Source organism: Furipterus horrens, unplaced genomic scaffold (genome assembly GCF_987537825.1).
Source record: "Furipterus horrens unplaced genomic scaffold, mFurHor1.1.pri manual_scaffold_5, whole genome shotgun sequence".
Classification (NCBI taxonomy): domain Eukaryota; kingdom Metazoa; phylum Chordata; class Mammalia; order Chiroptera; family Furipteridae; genus Furipterus; species Furipterus horrens.
In genome coordinates this window covers 118,284,892-118,306,475 of record NW_028327175.1, presented here as the reverse complement: position 1 = coordinate 118,306,475, position 21,584 = coordinate 118,284,892, and the positions used below count along the sequence as shown (strand labels likewise).

The window sequence follows — 21,584 nt, the reverse complement described above, 5'->3', positions numbered from 1 at the left end:
GATTTCTCATACTCCCATCATGGGAGAAAGCCCCCACACCCACCGTATCTTGTTCAGATTGTCTTCTCTTTCCACTTCTTGCCTTTCTGTCCTTCTCCCTTGCTTCCCTCTCCTTCCCTTCAGTCGTCACGATTTTCATCTGAAATTGTTTGTCCTGATGGTAGCCTCTCCTGGGTGCACACCATCGTGTTCTACCAGCGTCTCTGATCCTGCATCCTGATTTTAATGCTTGAGCTGGAGTCCTGGACTGATCCTGAGGTCAAGTGATGAAGCCTCTTTCTCATCTGAAATGTTAGGAATGAACCAGATGCCTTAGTTCTCTGCCTGCCTGGAAGCTTTGTGATTCTGCTGTACTTTTACAGGGCATTACATGGTCTAGAATGTTGGGTACCGAATATGTAAAAGGGTCATTTGGGAGTGATTTGCTTCCTTTTTTGAATGTTCACATTGTATCATTTGGAAGCATCAGAAGGAAGGACTGGATATCTCTGCATGTGACCTCTGGCCAGAGAGAGTGACTCGCTGCTCTGAGGCCTTGGTTTGCAGCTTTGTGCATCTCAGCAGAGCTGCTTTGACTGTTGTGCCTTCTTTTACATCCAAGGTTTTGGTTTATTCAGCTCTCTCCAGCACTGAAATGCTTCCATTTGTTTTTCTTCACCATTTGTTTCTTTTCTTGGGTCACCAGTACTGTGATCTGGTGAAATCTCACAAAAGCTAGCAAGATAGTTGTATTATAGAATTTTCGAAAATGCATGTCTGTTACTTACAAGTGCATCTATCTAATAACAGCATGTGCCATGAAAGGTAAACCAGACTATGCCCTTAGGGCTGGTTAGCAAGTTGCTGTTAATTCAGAAGAAGTTTTAATGAGTGTTTTGCCCTGCCTGGTGTGACTCAGTGGATTGAGCATTGGCCTGTGAACCAAAAGACTGCCAGTTTGACTCCCTATCAGGGTGCATACCTGGGGTATGGACCAGGTCCCCCAGTTGGGGGCATGTGAGAGGCAACCAGTTGATGTTCCTCTCCTTCTCTTTCTCCCTCCCTTCCCCTCTCTCTAAAAATAAATAAATTTTTTTTTTTTTAAGTTTAGTGAATGTTTCATTAGAAGTAAAAAAATTACTCTGAAATTCTTTGTTGTGGGTGGTGCAGAGGGGGACAGGCAGCCCTTCCTGAAATGACTAAATGTGAGGGATTGTGGGCTTCAAACCAACCAGAACTTCTTGTATTTACGAATGTGTTTTAAATGCATCTCAGACCTACTAGAAATGGAATAAAACCAATTTTCCCTGGAAATGTGCTCTAAAGTTGTAATATCTGTTGAAAACATCATGTCAAGTGCCAGGTTCATTAATTAGGTCATGTTTTAGGTTTGGTTTGGTGAGGAATGGACAAAGTCAAATTGTCTGTCCAGTACTGTCTCAGCCCGCTGTGTAGCATGAGGATTACCTGGATTACGTTTCTGTTACTCGTGCATATGGGATGGGAAGGGGCAGCTGGAAAGAAGGCTCAGATGTAGAATGCTTGAGCTTGATTATCTTTTTTTCTCTAACAGTGTGTTTAGGACAGTGAATGTCAAACATTCAAATATAGCACTGGCTATGGCACTTTTTGCAATGATAGAAATATTCTGTGCTGTCCAGCACAGCAGCCACTAGCCACATGTGGACAGTGATGACTAGGTATGTGGCTAGTGTGACCAAGGAGCTGAGTTTTTGTTTTAGTTAATCTTTAAATTTAAATATCCTCATGTGGCCCTGGCTGGTGTGGCTCAGTTGGTTGGAGTGTTATCCTGTGAACTGAAAAGTCATGGGTTCAATTCCCATGCTTGGGTTGAGAGTTTGTTCCCCAGTCAGGTGTATAGGAAAAGCAGTTGACTGGTGTTTCTCTCTCACATTGATGTTTCTCTCCCTCTCTCCTTCCCTTTTCCTCTCTCCAAGATAAATGGGCATGTCCTCAGGTGAGGATAAATAAATAAATAAGTAAATAGCCTCATGTGGTTAGTGGTTGTCAAATTGGACAGTATAGCTCTTATAAACCAGCGATCTCTAGTACCTACTCATGTTACCTTAGGACAGTGATTTTCAACCAGTGTGCTGTAAGAGTTTTTTAAAAATGCGATACCTGACTATTTATTGAGGGGCACTGACTTCTTTTCCCTTAGATTGCCAAATTAAAAAATGACAACAGCCAACACGATAAGAGCTGTCCTTTGTGAGTGGATCAAAATATACTTTTTTTTTTGTCAGATGAGCAAAGAATACATTTTTTGGTGGGCCGCAGAAGCTTAGTAATTAGTTCGTGTGTGCCGTGAGATGACAAGGGTTGAAAATCACTGCTTTGGAAGTCAGCCCTTTACTAAACTGACACCTTTTCACACAAAAGATTCAAACCATTCCATATGGTTGAGTAATATAGCATGTATAAAAAAACGCATTTTGCTTTCTGAATGCTGATGGGATTAACTGTTTTCAAATGGTCCCTATTTTGACGTAATAACCGATTCACAGTATACACTTTGAAAAGTGTAACAGTAGGAAGCGACTCTGCTTCCTCCTGTTTTTGAGGCAGCCCTGGCACCAATGTCTTGTGTTTTTTCCAGGAATAGTCTTTGAAAGCTTATATGGATCACCAGGTTTTAATTTTTTCTTTCTTTCTTTTTTAAAAAATTTAATTGTTTTTAGAGAGAGGGAGAGAAACATCAATTTGTTGTTCCACTTATGCATTCATTGGTTGATTCTCATATGTGCCCTGACTGGGGATCAAACCTTCATCCTTGGCGAATTGGGACATTCTAACCAACTGAACCACCTGGTCAGGGCCTCATTTCTTTTATTTCTGATGATTTTTTGTGAAACTGCTTGTTTTTCATTTATCCTTTGGAGGTAGTCCCTCGTCGAGTGAGGGAAATGTGGCCCCAGTCTGCACATAGCTGCCCAGGGAGGGCCTACCAGATTAACCAAGAAGTGAATCTCAGTAGAAAGTGCTTTGTAAAGCACTTTTATTTTATGATCTTATTTTTACCCATATTCAGAGTTTGAAGGTTTCTCCCCATTTGATGGTCCTGCAGTTCTGTGGAAAGAGAATACTAGTTACTTCAGGGATACTCTGGGAGTCCTCCTTCCCTCTGAGAGGAAGGAACCTAGATGTGTGGGAGCATTTGGTTAGGTCATAAACATTTTTTATCTGTGACCTTTAACTCTTGTTTATTGCCTTAATTGTCCTACAAGTGCAAAGTTCTTGGTTTTACAGCATGGCATGGAAGCCCTGTATTGTGCTTGATGGTGCGTTCCCCTTCAGCATGGTTTTTAAGGTCTCATCTTGAGATTAGGAACTGATGCTTTAAAAGCATTTGTGAAGTTGTAGGGTCACTCTCTGAACACCAGGTTTTGCTGGTGGTAATTGATCAAGAAGGAGTTTTAAGACTTTCTTGGTGTTGTTGTCATATGATCTGTAATGGAAATATTTTCCTTAACTACCCAGGCATTCCACTGCACCACTGTTGATATCGTCTATGATGTTTTTTTCTTAAATATATTTTATTGATTATGTTGTTACAGTACTCCTGATTTTTTTTCCCTTTGCTCCCCTCCGCGCAGTACCCCCCTTCCCTCCAGCAGTCCCACCCCCCTTAGTTCATGTCCATGGGTCATGCATATAAGTTCTTTGGCTTCACCCTTTCCTATATTATTCTTAACTTCCTCCTGTCTATTTTGTACCAACCAATTATGCTTCTTAGTCCCTGCACCATTTTCACATTTCTCCCCCTTCCCCTTCCCAGCTGATAACCCTCCAAATGGTGCCCATACCTATGATTCTGTTCCTCTTCTGGTTTGCTTAGTTGGACTTTGTTTTTATTTTTTAGATTCAGTTGTTGATAGTTGTGAGTTTGTTGTCATTTTAATGTTCATAGTTTTGATCTTCTTTTTCTTAAATAAATCCCTTTAATATTTCATATAATAAGGGCTTGGTGATGATGAACTCCTTTAGCTTTACCTTGTCTGGAAAGAACTTTATCTGCCCTTCCATTCTAAATGATAGCTTTGCTGGATAAAGTAATCTTGGTTGTAGGTCCTTGCTTTTCATCACATTGAATACTTCTTGCCAGTCCCTTCTTGCCTTCAGAGTGTCTTTTGGGGAATCAGCTGATAGTCTTATAGGCACCCCTTTGTAGGTAACTCTGCTTTTCTCTTGCTGTTTTTAAGATTCTCTCTTTATCTTGAACCTATGGCATTTTAATTATGATGTGTTTTGGTGTGGTCCTCTTTGGGTCTAGCTTGTTTGGGGCTCTCTATGCTTCCTGGACTTGTCTTATTTCCTTCTCCAAATTTGGGAAGTTTTCCTTCATTATTTTTTCACATAAGCTTTCAATTTCTTGCTCTTCCTTTTCTCCTGGCACCCCCATGATTCGGATATTGGCATGTTTAAAGTTTCCAGAGGTTCCTATGCCTCTTCTCATTTTTTTCAATTCCAGTTTCTTCATTCTCTACTAGTTGAGAGTTTTTTTCTTCCTTATGTTCCAAATCATCGATTTGAACCTCGGTTTCCTTCCCTTCACCATTGATTTTGTGCTGATTTTCCTTTGTTTCACTTAGCGTAGCCTTCACTTCTTCCCTTTTGCGTTTGTCGTACTTAAGCACATCTGTCAAGCCTGAGAGCATCTTTATCACCAGTGTTTTGAACTCTGCGTCTGTTAGGTTGGCTATCCCCTCGTCACTTAGTTCTCCCACTAGAATCTTGATTTGTTCCCTCTTTTGGGCCATACTTCTCTGTCTCCTCATTCTGACAGGCTCCTGTGTTTGTTTGCCTCCACGTCCCAGGTAGAGCTGTCTCACCTGTTACGTTGTAAGGAGTGGAGCCTTAGGTATTTGTCAGTACAGGGAGACTGGTTTCACCACGTTGTGGCACTGTGTGGGGGGGAGCAGTCTAAGAGAGAACAATGACATTTGCTCAGCATTCACCCCTTTTTCAGGCACTTCTCCTACTTACGTATGGGACTGGCGCCTCTCTAGCTGTTGCCCTGGCCGTCGTTTCCAGAGTGGGTGGGTCTGCAGACATTCTAGGACCGTGCAGGCCCTTTAAATGAGCAGACTCTGCTGAGAGACCGGCTGCTTCTTCCTCCACCCCAACCCCCACTGTTTTTTACAGTCAGAAGCAATGAGGCTTTATTGTCCCTGGTGTTGGAATGGTGAGCTGTGCAGTCAGGCCTGGTGCTGGGAGCGCTCCCCAGGTGTCCCTCCCAAGTTTTTAAAACGTGTGACTGCGCTTGCCCCCGGCTTGCTGCTAGCTCTGCCCCTCCTACCTGTCTGGATGAGTATTTCTTTTTCATGTTCTTGTTTATTGGACTTCCATGCAGCTTGATATTCTGGAACTTCTGGTTGTCTCTGGTTTTGAGGTAGTTGTATTCCTTCTTAGTTGTGGAGGAACATGCAGTGTGTCTGTCTAGGCCTACATCTTGGCCGGAAGTCCTCATCTTTGATGTCTTGAGGGTGGTGGCCAACAACACTGGGCAATCCCCAAGATCTCTTTAATGGTTCCAGGGAGTTGTCTACCAAAGATCTGTGCCTCATTTGTAGGGCAATGTTGACAATCTCATCAAAAGTGTTATTTCCACTGTGCTTAATGTGTGTGGTTTTGGTTTTTTTTTCCCCTTCTTTCTGTCTGGTGGCAGTTCTTTGAGGGTTTTGATGATCAGGGCAGAGGCAGAAGATATGACCTCAGTCTGGGCCTGTCTGTTCAGAATGACTGACTGTAACTCTGAGACCCTTCCAATCACCTATTACTTTGATGATGTCATCAGAACCATTTTTGGTGACAGATCCAGGGGTCAGGGCAGAAGTAGCACTGAGTTCCCCACTTGTGCACTTCAGGTATACCTACAACTTTGATCTAGTTGGGGTCGAACTTTGGCGACATGGTGGATACATTTCTTGTAGGATGAACTCGGATTCTGGACAACTGAAGAAAGTTACACCTAGGCCTCCTCCGAGCTGAAAGCTGAAAAAGAGGATAAGGGTTTAAGACTTTTTACTGATTCTTAGGCATCAAATGATTCATGTTCTAAAGTATTTATTGTATCTGAAAGAAGGCAGTGTTTTTTACACTCACTTAAATGTTTTCTTGAGTTTGAAATTTCAGTTTGTTTATTTGAAAAGATAAAAATTATTTCAGCCAAACCCTCATTTGAAAAAGACACTGAAATGTGATATTTGGTTTTGGCCCACCGAGAGGATAATGTCCATCATGGACGTTATCATTGTGTTCTTTAAATGATTCCACATAAATATTCTTTCTCCTTTTTTTAACTGTAAAAGCATTTGAAAGAGTATGAGGTCAGGCAGGATGTTGTCATTATTGAATGGCCCCACTGGGCACAAAGTAGCTCCCAGGTGCTGGCCCACTACAGCCTCAGAAGTTGAGGAGTGTGGAGTGGGGCCTTCCCAAGCCTCTCCAGCTTTGTGCAACAGGTAACTATACAGTTATTTCTCTCAAAGGAGCTGACGGTGGTGGATCATCATCTGGAAATGGGTCTGGGGTTGCCCCTGCTGCTCCTGCAGGGGCTTCTCGCTCCTCCTCCCGGAACTTAGGATCTTCTGGCGGTGAGAAGGAAGAAGGCAAAAAGGTTCGTCGGCAGTGGGAGTCGTGGAGCACTGAGGACAAGAACACTTTTTTTGAGGGACTATACGAGGTGAGTGAGTTACGGGGCCAGAAAAGGCAACTCAAACTTTTAGCCTCTTACCACTTGTATTCTCAGTTCCCTTTGCCTTTTTTACTGCATAGCTGTTCTACTAGGTCAGCAGTTCCAATACAGAGTCCCTAATGTGACTGTGGCAAGTGTGGGTCCCCAGGGCTCAGACCTCGCCCTCTGACCATGTCCTTTTATCACCTCATTGTGACTTTAAAAGCTGTTACTGCTCCAGCCAGGTGGCTCAGTTGGTTGGAGAGTCGTCCCGTACACCAAAAAGTTGAGGGTTCAGTTGTCCATCAAGGCACATACCTAGGTTGCAGGTTCGATCCCTGGTCAGGGTATGTATGGGAGGCAACCGATTGATGTTTCTCTCTCTCTCAAAATAAGCATGTCCTAGGATGAGGATTAATATAAATAAGTAAGGAGGATTAATATAAATAAATAAAAGCTGTTACTAGAGAGATGGCTGTTTGGAAGTGTCTTTATGTTTCTTTTCTCAGATTCTACCTGTTGTCTCTCAAACCTTTTTTTTTTTTTTTTAATTGATTTTATAGAAAGAGTGAGGGAGAAAGAAAGAAACACCGATTTGTTGTTCCACTTATTCATGCAATCTTTGGTTGATTCTTGTATGTCCCCTGACTAGGGATTGAACCCACAACCTTGTTGTATAAGGACAATGCTCTAACCAACTGATCTACCCAGCCAGGTCAAACATATCTTTGACTGAAGAGTGGTACCCTTCTCTCTAGGTCTTCCCTTGCAGCTGAGGCCTTCCCTTGCAGCTGAGTGGGCTGATCAGAAGGGGGTGTCCCCTGAAGGGGAGGGGCATGGGGAGACACTTGCCACATCAGTCAGAGCTGCCATCTCAGCCCTGAGAGACATTGCAGCTGACCTGGGACAGACTAGAAAGTCCTAAAAATAGAGAAAAGCTGCTCCCTGATCCCACAGCTCAAAAGAAATGGCTGTGCTCCCTGCCAGCCATTTTCACTTTCATGTTTGTTTTTTTCAAATCTTTGTAATTATAGTGAATGTGCTGTTTTTATTGTCACATGCACTTTTGACATGCATAGTTCTTTTGTTTGGTATATTTTATGCTATAAATATTCTGCTCCAGGTATGGGCAAATCTGTGGTCTGCGTATTCTCTGCCTATTTTTATAAACAAAATTTTATTGAAACACAGTCATGCCCATTCACTTGTATATTGTCTCTGGCTAATTTTGATTTCAGTGGCAGAGTTAAGCAGTTATGGCAGATACTGAGTGGCCCACAATGTCTTAAGTGTTAACTTTCTGGCCGAACCTTGTTGCAGTTAACGTGTTATGTTGCTGATTGTTGCTGTTCCTTCCGATTTTGTTATGAATATCTTTGTGCACATAAGGTATTTTAGGATATGTCTTTGGGCTACAGTATCTAAAGTAGGTTGTTCAGTCGATGAGCCTTATTCTGTTCATAGTGAAAGAATTGGAGAGAGAGAAAAGTCTTGCTACACCTGTGAAACGGGCTCAATAAAGGAAGGAGGCTTTGGAATTGAAACCATAAGTGCTCATAGATCTAAGTGGAGGCAGAGAACTAGAACTTGGTGCCAATATCAGTACCAATATCTGAGCATTCCTGTGGCTGGTCTTCTCCCTTCCTGGGGCTGATGGTTCATGCTGTCTGTCTGGGATGGAGGAGGCCAACCTGTTGGTATCGCTTGACTCAGTCGTCCAAAGAGAGAAGGAAGTGTGCAATCAAGGCTTATTCCAGTAGGTACAGAGTCATTCAGATAAATTCAGATGTGTTCTTTTTTCCCCTTTGACAACTTCAAAGTAAAGTACAGAGGCTGTTTTTGTATAGCTTATGTCCCTAAATTGCCTTCTCCAAGGGTTCTGTTAGGCTTAGAAGACTAGTGTTTCCTGGAATATTCTTAGAATAGCAACCATTGCTGATGCTAAGCTGAGCCAATTACTGCTTTAATGTGGCCCTTCCCTCTTGGGCTCTGCAGGGTGTCTGGCTGTAGAAAACAACAGGACATGTGGTTGTGATTTAAAAGTAGGAGGGGAAGAATTGCTATGAATGACCTCCCCGTACCTTTCTTCAGATGGATTCATTCATTTTCTTCTCTTTGGACTAGCCTTCTAATTTTTCTGCTAGGTATTTCTTTTGGGGGTCACCTGAGTCTCTTGATTAATAATAATAATTGGCTGTTCTAATCACTTAATGCTTTCCACTGTTGGTACTATGTATCCCAAATAGTGTGAGAGTATCTGTATGTGTATTTGTGTGGGGGGTGGGGGGGGCGGACAGAATATGAGCATTGGCTTTATGTGTTGTCATTTTGTATGTCTGACCAAAACTCAGTGGGACTCTGATGGGGTCTTGATGTGCGACTCTGATGGGGTCTTGATGTATGGCTGATTAGCTGGGGCATATATGACCATGAATATCTTGATCTGTGGAGTATTGGGGTAAAGGCCTCTGCTCTGCAAGAGAAGCTTCTGCAGTCTTGGTCCAGGTTGTTCCTGCCTTTTTGATGCACACAAGTCACATGAGAGAGACCCATCTTAGAACAGCATAAAGGGACAAGGAGATTGAGTGACTCTCATGACTGGGTAGGACAGGGAGGGGCTGGCTTAAACTGGAGATGTTGTTTGTCCTCTGTCATCTTATTGCATTGGGGTGACATTTCTGTGCTTATTCTCTCCAGTTTCAAACACTCCTCAGGGACAAGAGTCCTAGCTAGCGCAGTCTGAGGAGAACTGAAATGGGCTGTGCCAACCCTAGATTTCTCCCTGCAGCCAGGATCATGGGTCATGGCCCCCACAACAGAGAAGGGGGATGCAGGTTATTGTCAACTTTTCATTTTTCCTTCTTTTATCTGTTTGCCTGTATTTGCTTCTGCCATTAGATTCTTGATTTCTACCTTACTCTCAGTCATAAGGCCTGCATCCTGTGCTTCTTGTTTACTGAGGTGATAATTTCCGAAAGCCTCATCGAAGTATAGAACACTATTATCATGCTGCTAGACATGCAAAGAAGTTCCCCCTTATAAAGGCTGACAGTCTAATTCAGTAAATGTAATGGGCACATAAAAAGTTGAACAATTTGGAAGCAAACACTAACAAGTGCTGCAAGAATTCGTAAGGCAGCATAGTTTTAGAACATGGGATCAGGAATCACAAAACCCAGAATCTAGTTCCTACCTGGCAAGTCAGCTCAAGTCTCTGGGTTTGTTACTGAAACTGCAAAGTGAAGTCAGGAGATTGAGAGGCTGTTGCATCGTTTCAGTCACAGTTCTCATCAGGAGATGAGAAAAGTTTTATGGGGAAGACAGCACCTGACCTGGACCCTGGAGGAGAGCATTTCAGATATAGCTTTGCCTTATTACATTTTACCTGCCATTGCATTTTTTTTTTTTTTTTAAAGAATGAACAAGCTTTAATTCTTTTAGGTTTTTTTTTATTTTCTAACATCATTTTGAAACAACTTCAAACTTGGAAAAAGTTGCAAAAAGAACACAAAGAATTTCATATACCCTTCACCCTGTTTCCCCAACTTTCACACAACTGCAGATGACGTGCAGATGAGGAGATGTGGGTACCATACATTTCCTGATGTGTAGGCCTTATTCACATTGAGCTGGTATTCCCACAGATGTTCTTTCTGAATCAGGATCCCGCCTTGCATTTATTTGTCATGGCCGCTAAGTCCTCCAACCTGGGATGGGTGCTCTGTCTCCCTTTTTTTCCACTCATAATGACCTTGACACTTGTAAAGACCCCTAGACTGTTGGTTTGTGGAACACCCCTCAGTGTAGGCTTACTGAGGCCTCCTCCATGATTTAATTTTTCATTTTGCATTTTTGTCAAGAGCACCACAGGACTGCTGTGCTGTCCTTGAAGCATCCTACCCAGAGTGTGGGGTGTCATCTGCCTCAGTCCTGGTGGTGTGAACATGATCACTGCATTCTGGTCGCATCTCCCAGGTTCTCCACTGCCATTTTCTTACTTTGAGATTATGTAAACACCTGTTTTTCATTGTTCTTTCTCCCACTAATTTTAGCCACCATTGTAGCTTTTTCCCTGAAACAACCATTATGATGATGTTTGCCCAGTGATGATCTTCTGACTCCATTATTTCTATGTTTATTAATTAGAAACTCAGTGCAAGGAAAAAGTGCTCCCTTCTTCATTCATGTATTTATTCAGTTATTTATATTTGTATGGACTCAGGGATGTTTAGATTATTCTATACGTCTTAATTCATTCTTACCATTGTTATTTTTTTCCTTTTATTTTTCACTTACAGTTGACATTCATTATTGTTGATTTTGTTGCTCAAATTGTTCTAGATTTGGCTACTGGTAGCCTCTTCAAGTTGGCTTCCATGTGCTTTCAACACGTTTCTATTATACTTTGAGCACATCCTCACTTTCTGGCACCACAAGATATTCTAGACTCACCTGGTACTTTCCTTGCCCCAGACCTGGCAGCATGCATTTCTTTAAGGAGCTGTGGTTCCCTCTGGAAAATGCGATTAGGAAGCTAAGGGTGCCATTACCTCTAGGCCCTTTCCAGTACTTCTGACTTGGTTCTGATGAGAGTATCAACAATAGGTTCTCTTGGCAGTACCAGAAACAGCAAAGATGGTGACTATGTTCTCTGGGACATAAATTCTGTTTTGAAAAGCTAAGATGTATTCAGCTTTTGCATGGAGGTATTGAAAGAAGGGATGGCCCACGTATGTATTCTGAGCATAGTCTATGTGATTCTCTTGCTAAATGTTCAAATTTGCTATCTCTGTTCAAATATAGAATATATTTTGTATAATGGAAGCAATGAGGGTGTTTCTGAATAGTCAGTGTCTTTTAAGATGCCAGATACACAACACCCTGAGCTCTCTTGTCATTGTGTTCTGTCTTCTGATGATTGTCTATGAAGAACTTCAGAGATTAAGCCACTCAAGTAATGTTAAGCTTTATGTTTCTCCTGCTCCAGGGCCCTTGCCTCTTGATGTGCACTGCTGCGAGAGCTCTATCCCTGAATTTCCATTGCTGCTGTTACTCTGATGAAAATCTGTGGTGCAAGGTTGCAGCTGTTGCACAAATAAGAGCTGTGAAGCACACTTGCTTGACCACCTCAGTCCCCTTGCTCTGAAAGTGTCTATGTTGTACAGAAGTCTGCCTTGTTTAAACTCTGTGCTTTTACCCTGGACTTATTTTTCAGCATGGGAAGGACTTTGAAGCGATCCAGAACAACATAGCCCTCAAGTATAAGAAGAAGGGCAAGCCTGCCAGCATGGTGAAGAACAAGGAGCAGGTCCGGCACTTCTACTACCGCACGTGGCATAAGATCACCAAGTACATTGACTTTGACAATGGTGAGCATGTGAGGCTTAGTCTCCTGGGAGGTGGGGTTGGGCTCTGGTCAGGAGTGGGATTCTTGAAAAGTCACAGGACACATTCTGCGGTGCCACTCTTGCCCATACACATGGCCTGGGATGTTCTTGCTTGCAGCACTTGGGCTGGCAGTACACAGGTTTATTAATTCAGTAATACTTGGTTAGGCTGAATTACAAGGAAGCTGTGCCTCCTTCTGATGGCTCTGAGTGCCTGTGGTGTCTAGGCCTGGCTCACTGTGGGTCTGTGTCCCCCACTGCGAGGGAGGACACCACAGTCGATGAGGAGAGGCCAGAATTGGACCCCTCCAGTTCTTCTCTCCGGGGTGGGAGGGTGTCTTGTTGGGGTTAGGATTGGCAAGGTCTATTGCATGTCACCCAGGGATGGAGGGCTCCCTTTCCCAAATCTTTTGCCATCTGTCTGTGAATCAAGATTTGCATCTTTATTCACACATCTAGGTCATTGCCAGGTACAGTTCTGGCTTCTGGCTCAGAGTGCTCTTTTTGATTCACATTTCTGTCCTCTGGGGAGGCATTGCCCATTCCTGTCTCCACGTGTCGGGAGAATTGGGTCTCTATGTCGTTCCTCCCTCTCAGTATTCAGTTTCATCTTCTTCAGTCTTACTCTTCATTTTACAGCTTCGGTCATCAGTCAGTTATTCCAGACATTTGCTTATATTGGCTTCACTTATTTCTGATGCTTTTCTCCCAGGAATAATCACTTTGGATCCAAAATAACTATGATAGCTGCGGTCCGGTCACTCCCCCTTTGAACCTGTGCTATGAGTCCTTTGCGGTGGCCCTCTCTCCCTCTTATATTTCTCTTTTTGCCCCACTCTCCAGGGTTCTGGCCTGGTCAGTGTGTGTTGGCTGGCTCGAATCAGCATCACCAGACTGACCCATCAGGACATCAGGACCAGAACTTCCTCCTCCAGTTTTGTAAAGGCCCAGAGAGCTTGAATCAAATTGTGCATTTTTTTTGTAAAGTTTCAGCTGATAAATATTTTTGGCTTAGGGAATTTACAGTCTTTATCAAAATGACTTCACTCTGCTGCCTTAGCTCATTGTAGATACAACATAAATGAATGCATGTTGCTTTGTCTCAGCAAAATTTTCTTTGCTGAAAGAGGCTGTGGGTGGGATTTGGCTTGGGAACCATTGTTTGCTGACGCCACCCTGGAGAAATCCGTTCTCATTGCCCACACAGCTGGGGGCCCAAGCTCCAGGCAGTCATAGTAGTTAGCTGACACTGCCCCTGAATATATTTCCCTTTGAAACTTTGTGGACATCTCTCACCCACCAGTCATGGTATTGCTGGGTCTACCTCAGAGCTTTTCAGACCTGTCCTCACCACCCAGTCCTCCTTTGTCCTTTTCTAGATCATTGCTGTTCTCCCTTGCTCTTGTCCTGCCCTTTGCATCCCGCTCTCTGTGTAGCCTCATCCACACAAGACCCATGTCTGCCTTTCCCCCTGCCTGAGCCCCCTCCCCCTGCCCTACTCCACACCCTCATCCTGATCTGCCTTGGCTCCCAGAATGGGGTTGCAGCCCTGTTGCTAAACTGCACTTCCTTTTGTGTCTGGACTCCTGCCACTGCGACTCTGTCAACCTCCCTAACCCATTTCACATTCCAAGACTGAGCTTCATGTCAGTACTCAAAAATACTTCCAGGAATCCTCTTCTGCCCCCACTGCCACCTCATTGTGGGCTTGCTCTGTGCTCATCATTGAGCATATCACATACTGTTCCCTAGAGGTGCTATCACCCTTACTGCAGATGAGAAAACACTGGCTTAGCAATAAGGCCCTGGCCCAAGCCACTTGGAACAAGCTGAGGAGCTGAGTTCCAAGTCAGCCATCATCTCCTCACCTTTATCTTCTGTAAATGTATTTTCAGACCACCTCTTCATTTTGCTATAGAATTTCCCCATGTGTTCTTCATTAAATGTTAATTCTTTGAGTTTACATTTATAAATGAATACATTTTACCTTTCCTCTTGGACTTGCAATCCATTTCTAGTGAGTTTTTTTACCCCTCACCCAAGGACATTTTTTCATTGCTTTAAGAGAAGGAGGAAAGGAGAGAGAAGCATCAATGTGAGAGAGAAAACATCGATTGGTTGCCTCACATATGCGCTCAGATCAGGGATCCTCCGTGCTCAGACTGGGTTCGAACCCACAAGCTGGGTATGTGCCCTGATCCGGAAAGGAACCTGCAACCTATTGATTATGGGATGACACTCCAACCAACTGAGCCACACTGGCCAGGGCCACTTCTAGTGTTTTTAAATAACACAGATGTGGACATGTGAACATCTTTATTTATACAGTGCTTTGTTCCTTCAGAAGTACTTTTTTAAAAAAATTCTCACCTCAGGATATGTTTAATGATTTTAGGGGTTGGAGAGAGAGAGAGAAAGAGACACATTGATGTGAGAGAAACAGTGATTGATTGCTTTCCTTATGGACCCCAACCAGGGATCAAACTCACAACCTTTTTGGTGTGTGGAACGATGCTCCAAGCAACTGAGCCACCTGGCCAGGGCCAGAAGTACTTTCTTCAGCTAACTTCACATAATTGGGATAACTAAGTTTGCATGGTACACGGGAATGAGTTTTAGATCGTTGGCTCTTTCTGTATTGTCTTTTAAATTTTTTTATTAGTTTTTAGAGAGGGGGCGGGGGGGGGGTGGGGCATCAATCTGTTGTTCCACTGATTTATGCATTCGCTGGTTGATTCTTATTTGTGCCCTGACCGGGGAGTGAACCCACAACCTTGGTGTGTCAGGATGACACTATAACCAACTGGGCTACCCAGCCAGGGCTATGTTGTCTTCTTTGTTTTTCTTTTTTTGTTACATATTATATTCTTTGGTGACTTGATGAAAGTCAGTCTATGGGAGCAGACCCTTCACCCACTTGGGCTCTTTTGGAAAAGCTCTCTTCCAAAGACAAAGGCAGTCACCCATGTGTGAGAGGATTGGGAAGCTGTTGGTGATAAAGCGTGGAGAGAAGGGCGACATGATTCCAGGAGCCGTTAACTAGCACCTCCCATCCTTTCGGCATAACCATGCTTCTGGCAGAATGGGGAGTGTCGCAGGGTATGCTCATGTGTCCAGGGTTGATGTGGTCTCATTTGCTGCTTCTGTGGTCTGGCACGTCGCAGGGCCTGTCACACCTAGGCTTCTTCCTCTAGGTTTCAGAGGTGACTTAAAGGAATATTTCTTTTCTAAGTATTTGTCACCTCTCCCTGCTGGACAGCCTAAGCTCCTCCCCGTGTCCTTGGCGGTGTCATTTCTCTTCGGCCTTTTTTCCAGCTCAGGGATGAAGGGAGTATGAGTTGCCACCCTCAAGTTCTCCCACACTGCACTTTGGGTCCATGGCAAGCTCTGCGGGATAGACCCAACTTGTGTACTTTCTCTGTTCTTTGCACTGTGACCTGTATTTCCCTCTCTCACCCCCCTCTATCTCCTGTCTTTTTGGCATCTCATAATTCTACATCTTTTTCCTGGTGGCATCCTTTTGTTGAGCAGGTGGCTCCACTGAGGTACTCTAGCTGGTCCTGATAATGTCTCCAACCTGGTGGCAGCTAGTTGACCACGTTAAGCCTGATGGCCCACCTGCCTCTTTGTGCTCCACTGGCAGTTGTATCAGGGCTGGGTACTATCTAGCCATATTTCGCCCTCTCCCAGCCCCTGGCAACCATAGTCCGCTTTCTGTCTCTGGATTTGCCTATGCTGGACATTTCATGTACAATGAATCATATGTGGCCTTTGCTTGTCTGGCTTCTTTTACTTCGCATGACGTTTTTCAGGTTAATTCAGGTTGTTAGCTGTGTTAGAACTTCATTCCTTCTTATGGCTGAATAATTCCCATTGTCAGGAGAGACCACATTTGTTTATTCATTGAATAGTGGATCTTAAAGTGCCCTGAGTTGTGGTCCTCTGTGAGAATCCAATTAGATCTGTGGATCTTTCTTTTGGGAGAACGTTATAGGTTGGTATATAATGTTGGCAAAATCCTAGGCTCTTTAGAGCCTGTCCAAGGTTCACGATCCTTGTTCTTAATTATTTAAAGCCTTGGTCTCCATTTGCTAATATATTTTTCTTTTCCTTTTCTGTTATAATCACACAGCCTGAACATTAGGACTTTGATAAGGGGTCTCTGGGGAGAAACCGTTGTGAGGGTGAAGGACAAACGACATTGGTTGCTGCTCTGTGAAATGATCTAAAAGGTGCCAAGACTGTGCTGTAGCTGGGCTTCCAGATCACAATTAGATTTGGCTTACAAAACTAATCGTGTTTTGGGTTTTAGAATACAAATACTCAAAATAACAATGTCTTAAGAATGTAAGAATTTATTCTCTCATGTCAGAAATCCTGTCGGTAGGTGGTCCAGGGCAGACATTGAGGACCCGGATCATCCCATCTTTCTGCTCTGCCATCCTTAGTGCTTAGCTGTGATCAAGACGGCCCCAGGCAACAGTTCTGAAGAAAAAAATGAGCATAATTTTGCCTAAATCAGTCTTTTAAGGAGCCTTTCAGAAGTCTCCCACAATACTCTGCTCACGCTAAAGGCCAGGACTTAGTGGTGTGGCCACATGTAGCCACAGGACAGGCTGGGACATGTGCTGCCTTACCCATATGTGTCACTTTGCAAATATAACCAGGCCTGTTACTAGGGAACAAGGGAGAATGGGTTAGCAGTCTCGAGCATTTGAGCCACAGTTCTTCTCTGGTCTGACCCCAGGCCTGGGGTCTGTTGATCACTGGTCAGAGGAGGCAACGACAGGTCAGCTTCCATAGTTCCAGGGCTGCCCACCTCACGGAGTTCAGATGGATTCTGCATGTGTGGAGAGAGGTGGGTGACTAATTTGGTGATGGTCACATCCCAGCTCTTCCACCTTCTTGGAATCAGCTGTGCTGGGGATCCCATTTTCTCCTTCCAGAGGACATTGATCTGCCCCCCATTTTTTTCATGTTTTAACTTCTTATTTTGACAGTTACAAATACAGCACTGTGTTGTCACATACTCTGCTCAGTCTCTGCTGATGTTAACATTCTGCGGTTCCAAGATGCAGTAAGCAAAACTGAGAAATCAGCAGTGTTGAATGTTCCCCTGGTGCTGTTCTGGTACATGCAAGCAAGCCAACCGCAAAACAGCGGTGTTTTCTGCCTTCTGAAGCCTTATCACGTTCTGTCTTTCAGTGTTCTCTCGAGGGCTGAAGAAGTCATCCCAGGAACTATATGGTCTGATCTGCTATGGGGAGCTTCGCAAGAAGATCGGGGGCTGTGAGTATGAGCCGCTGGTGCTGCCCCAGCCACGCTGGCAGCTTCAGAAGTAACTCTGCCTTCAACCAGGCCCTCATGGCTCCTCCTGGCAGGGCCTTCTGTCCTGGAACTATTGGGTCTTTGATCCCAGTGGCTCTTTTGTTTTCCCTCTAACTTTTGTCTTAAACAGTTTAATGTACAGAAACACTGAAGAAGAATGTAAAGACCACCATATACCTGCACTGAGATCTCCCAGTCAGTGACATTGGTCATTCTTCTGTGTGCACTCTCCCCCTCCACAAGCTTGCTTTTTGCCCCCTGCTCAGCCATTTGACTAAATTGCAGACATCCTAGCATACCCCTGAATTCCTCAGCCTCTGTCACCTGAGAACAGGGACATTCTCCTACACACCCACAGCATTGTTATCACACCCCACGTTTTACATTTATCAGATAGGGACCACAGTCTTACCCAATACCCTGCCCATATTCAAATTGTCCAGCACATCCCAGAATACCAGCTGGGCACCTGTTGCGGACCTAGCCCTGCTAGTAACTGTCATGTCCCTTAAGTCTTCTGACCTAGAACAGCCCCCACGGCTTGGACTTTGGTGACACTGGTACTTTGAAGGGTCCAGGCCTCTCCCTTTGCAATGTTCTGATCCTCTCCTTGTGACTAGATTCTCTTTAGATGTAGAGGGCACTCTGGCCTTGCTGAGGCACCTGTGCCCAGCATCTTGCATCCCTACCTTGCCTCTGCAGATGCCACTTGTCTGCTTGTCACACACCCACAGGGCCTCTCTAAAGATCAAATGAGATCATATGAGATGACCATCAGCCATCCTCTTACCAGCCACCTAACATGTCACAGCTGAGTGGGCAGGTGGCTTGGGGTCTAGAAGTAACGGAAAGGCGGGGATGATGGGCATTCACTGATAGCTCTGCACATCTGACCTGTGTTGGGTGACCTCCCCTCTTCTAAAACAGACAGGAATACATAAGTGGCTCCAAATGGAACAGGCATCCTTGTTCTCCATCCCATCCTTCCCACAGTTTGAGGCCTTCTTTGTAAACCTCTCCCAGCTCCTGCTTTGAATGGTTTGTTGAGAGGGGCTCTAGTGCCTTGTCTCCCTTAAATCTCTACTTTCTCTACTGTATCCTTCTCTCTGTCCTAGACCTAAAATGTTTCTGGTACTAGTAGCACGTTGGGTACCACTTTCTTTAGCAAGGATGCCATGGCCCCTTCTCTATCCCTGCCATATCCGAGCCACTTAGCCAGACCCTTTCAGCCAGTCTCTGATTTCCCATGAGTCTTTGGCCTCATCCTTTTGTTGGCTTCATAACCTTGAGTCACTTCCTGTTGCCCCTGTGGAATCCCCTGGCCCCCTGACCCAAGGGGCCTCTGCATTTGGACTTCAGCTTCTCCCTGGTGGGCACCCCTCCAGCTGAGCTGTTCCTGTCTTGCACATATGCCTGGTCATCCCTCTCAGCCTAGCCTCACTTAACACTTGCACACGTTCACATGTGTGCACACATACACGCATACCCTGATGGGGCTTCTCCCTCTGAGCCACCACCCACAGATCCATGTGTTGGAACACTATTCTGTCATTTCATGAAATCTTTTTGGAGGACATGCTTCCACATGCAGCCTTCTGCAGAGTGCTCTACACATGGCAGCCTCTCACATCTGCCCAGTGGTAACACTTTCTGGGCTGGTCAGAAAGTGTCTGAGCACGCAGGAGGTCAGAGCCTGCTTTTTATTAATGCCTTTTTCTAACTGAGATGTTCAGGCACATGCGAGTTCTGTAATAATAGACTTGAAGTCTCTGCCAAATTCCAGGGACTTTGACACACATTACCTTGTGTCAAGCATCTAAATAGCTATGTGAGATGGCGTCGTCCCCCTCTGAAAAAAGGGCTGAGGACATTTTCATGAAAAATGAATGACATCAAGCCGCCTTGTTTCTCTCTCTCTCTTTTTTTTTAAATACTTTATTTATTCTTAGAAAGGGGGGATGGGTACAAGAAAGAGAGGGAGAGAAACATAGATACATTGATCAGCTGCCTCTCACACACCCCTAACTGGGGAATTTGACCACAAACCAGGCATGTGCCCTCACTGGGAATCGAACCGGCGACCTTTTAGTTTGCAGGCTGGCACTCAATCCACTGAGCCACACCAGCCAGGGCTGCTTTGGCTGTTAAGCGACAAGTTCCCATGCTGACCCCAGGCCTGATTCTTACACCCCATGCTTAGTCTTATCTGCCACAGCACCAATGTTGGGACAGGGTGAGTGGGGGATACCTCAGCTACCTGTAGTACTCACCAGTTTGTTCAGACTACTTTTCTTTGAAGGGTAGTTTTTCGAATGGTGCCCCATTTGGTGACTCAAACCCCGAAGTTGTGGTGGTTCCACCTACCTGGCTTTCTATCGGTCTATCCCACCTGCTAGACGCAGAATGATGGGCCCTTCCCTCCCCTTTACCTATGAACTCCTACCTGCCCTTTGATCTCAGCTCAAATGTCCACAAACCTCCACAACAGGCTGGGCCTACATGTCACACACTCCCAGCACTCAGATCCTCCCTTCATACAGTATCACAACTGCCACTTACACTCATGTGTGCTTGTTTGATTTATGCCCATCTGAAGGCAGGTCTGATATGACCTCTTTGTTTAATGAGCAAGTCTATACATTCTCCCTCTCAGAGGCTGTGCCTTCTTTCCTGAAGATCCATTTTCATCTGGTACCATGTCCCTTCATTTCAGCCTGCAGAACTTCCTTTAGTCTTTATTGTGTAGTTGTGTTGGCCATGAATTCTTTTAGTTAGTATTTATCTGAAAGGTGTTTATTTAGTCTAGATTCTTAAGATACTTCTGCTGAGTGTAGAATTCTGGTTAGCACTTGTTTTCTTTCATCTCTTTAAAGATGTTTCATAGTCTTTGGCCAGCACTGTTTGTGGTGAGAGGTCACTTCTGTGTCCTTGTTCCTTTAGAGGAGATATGTCCCACCCCCTCCCTGGCTGCTTTTAAGGTTTTTTCCTCATCTTTGGTTTTCCAAAAAAATACATAGAAAAGTTCAAAGATTTTTGAACCCATATACCCACCACCTAGATTCTCCATTACCTGGTTACTATACTTGTTTTCTTACATGTCCTGGGGACGTCGCTAAGTACCTGGAGGGCAGAGGAAATGCACAGCATAGGCTTGTCACTCAGCAGACCCTAGGAGCCTTGGGCTCAATGCTAACTAAGGCAGGCATGCAAGTAACGCAGGAGCCCAGCAGGAGAAGCATGCAGAGGACACAGTGGTTACCCTGAGGAAGGAGTCTCTGAAATAGGTGGCTGGGGGCAAGCGGAGGTTTAACATAGCCTGGGGTCCTAGAGAGGGTTTTTGGGAGGATTGATTATCTGCCCCGAGGCAGGTATTGGTCCCCTAAGAAAGTGCATGAGTGGAAAGGACGTGCAGGTGGAGGCAGCACTCTCAGCACAGGTGCTGCTCATTAGGGATTTTATTCTGTAAAGCATTTGGATTCTACATGGAAGATAAAAATTAATTATATGGGAATCTTTACAAGTTTTGCTCCTAACTGCTTCAAGGTCATGTCTATTTCTTTTTCTGTTTAAAGGTATGGATGACAAGAATGCCACGAAGTTGAATGAGCTCATTCAGGTTGGGTAAGTACAAGTATTTCTCCTATTGGGCATTTGCATTGTTTGCTGAAATACAGAACTCAAAATATTTGCCTGCCCTCCCACTCACCACACCAGAGCTTCTGTGCTCTCACCTGGACCTCTCCGTTCCTTGTCGCAGATGAATTTCCCCACCACCCAAGACCTGTGCTGGTCAAAGTCCAGCTGTCCTGTAGGCCAGGCTGTTCCTGGAACAGTCTTCACTGACCTCTGCTACATCCGCAGGACATCACCTTCCTGCACCTCTGGTTTTTGTCTCCCCAACCTGGGGTTGGACAGCACGAGAGCCCCAGTTTCTCAGCTGTGAGCTCCTTGCCAGGTGGGGCTGGTATGTGTACTTCTGCTCTGGTTCCAGCAGCATCTGTCCTTATAGATACCTATGTTATGATCTCAAGGCTTTACCTCTATGAACTGCCACCCTTTTGCAGCCAGTCCTGATAGTAACTAGAATGTCCATATCACCGCCGTGTGAAAGCAGTGCTTCACTCCGACTTCCAGGGAATATGGATAGTCTTTAAAAACTGGTGGTGATGGGCAAAGGGAGCCTCCTGGAGGTG

General features: G+C 44.6%; 1 protein-coding gene across 1 annotated transcript in view; it reads left to right on the top strand.

Moving 5' to 3' along the window:
• The window catches only part of CRAMP1 (cramped chromatin regulator 1), a 67,545-nt gene that overhangs the window by 10,106 nt on the left and 35,855 nt on the right, over positions 1-21,584 (top strand). Inside the window, exons 3-6 of the mRNA XM_090277304.1 lie at positions 6,492-6,685; positions 11,892-12,045; positions 17,269-17,352; positions 20,964-21,012. Coding sequence (XP_090133430.1) covers positions 6,492-6,685; positions 11,892-12,045; positions 17,269-17,352; positions 20,964-21,012 — 481 coding nt within the window. The remainder of the gene's footprint in view (positions 1-6,491; positions 6,686-11,891; positions 12,046-17,268; positions 17,353-20,963; positions 21,013-21,584) is intronic.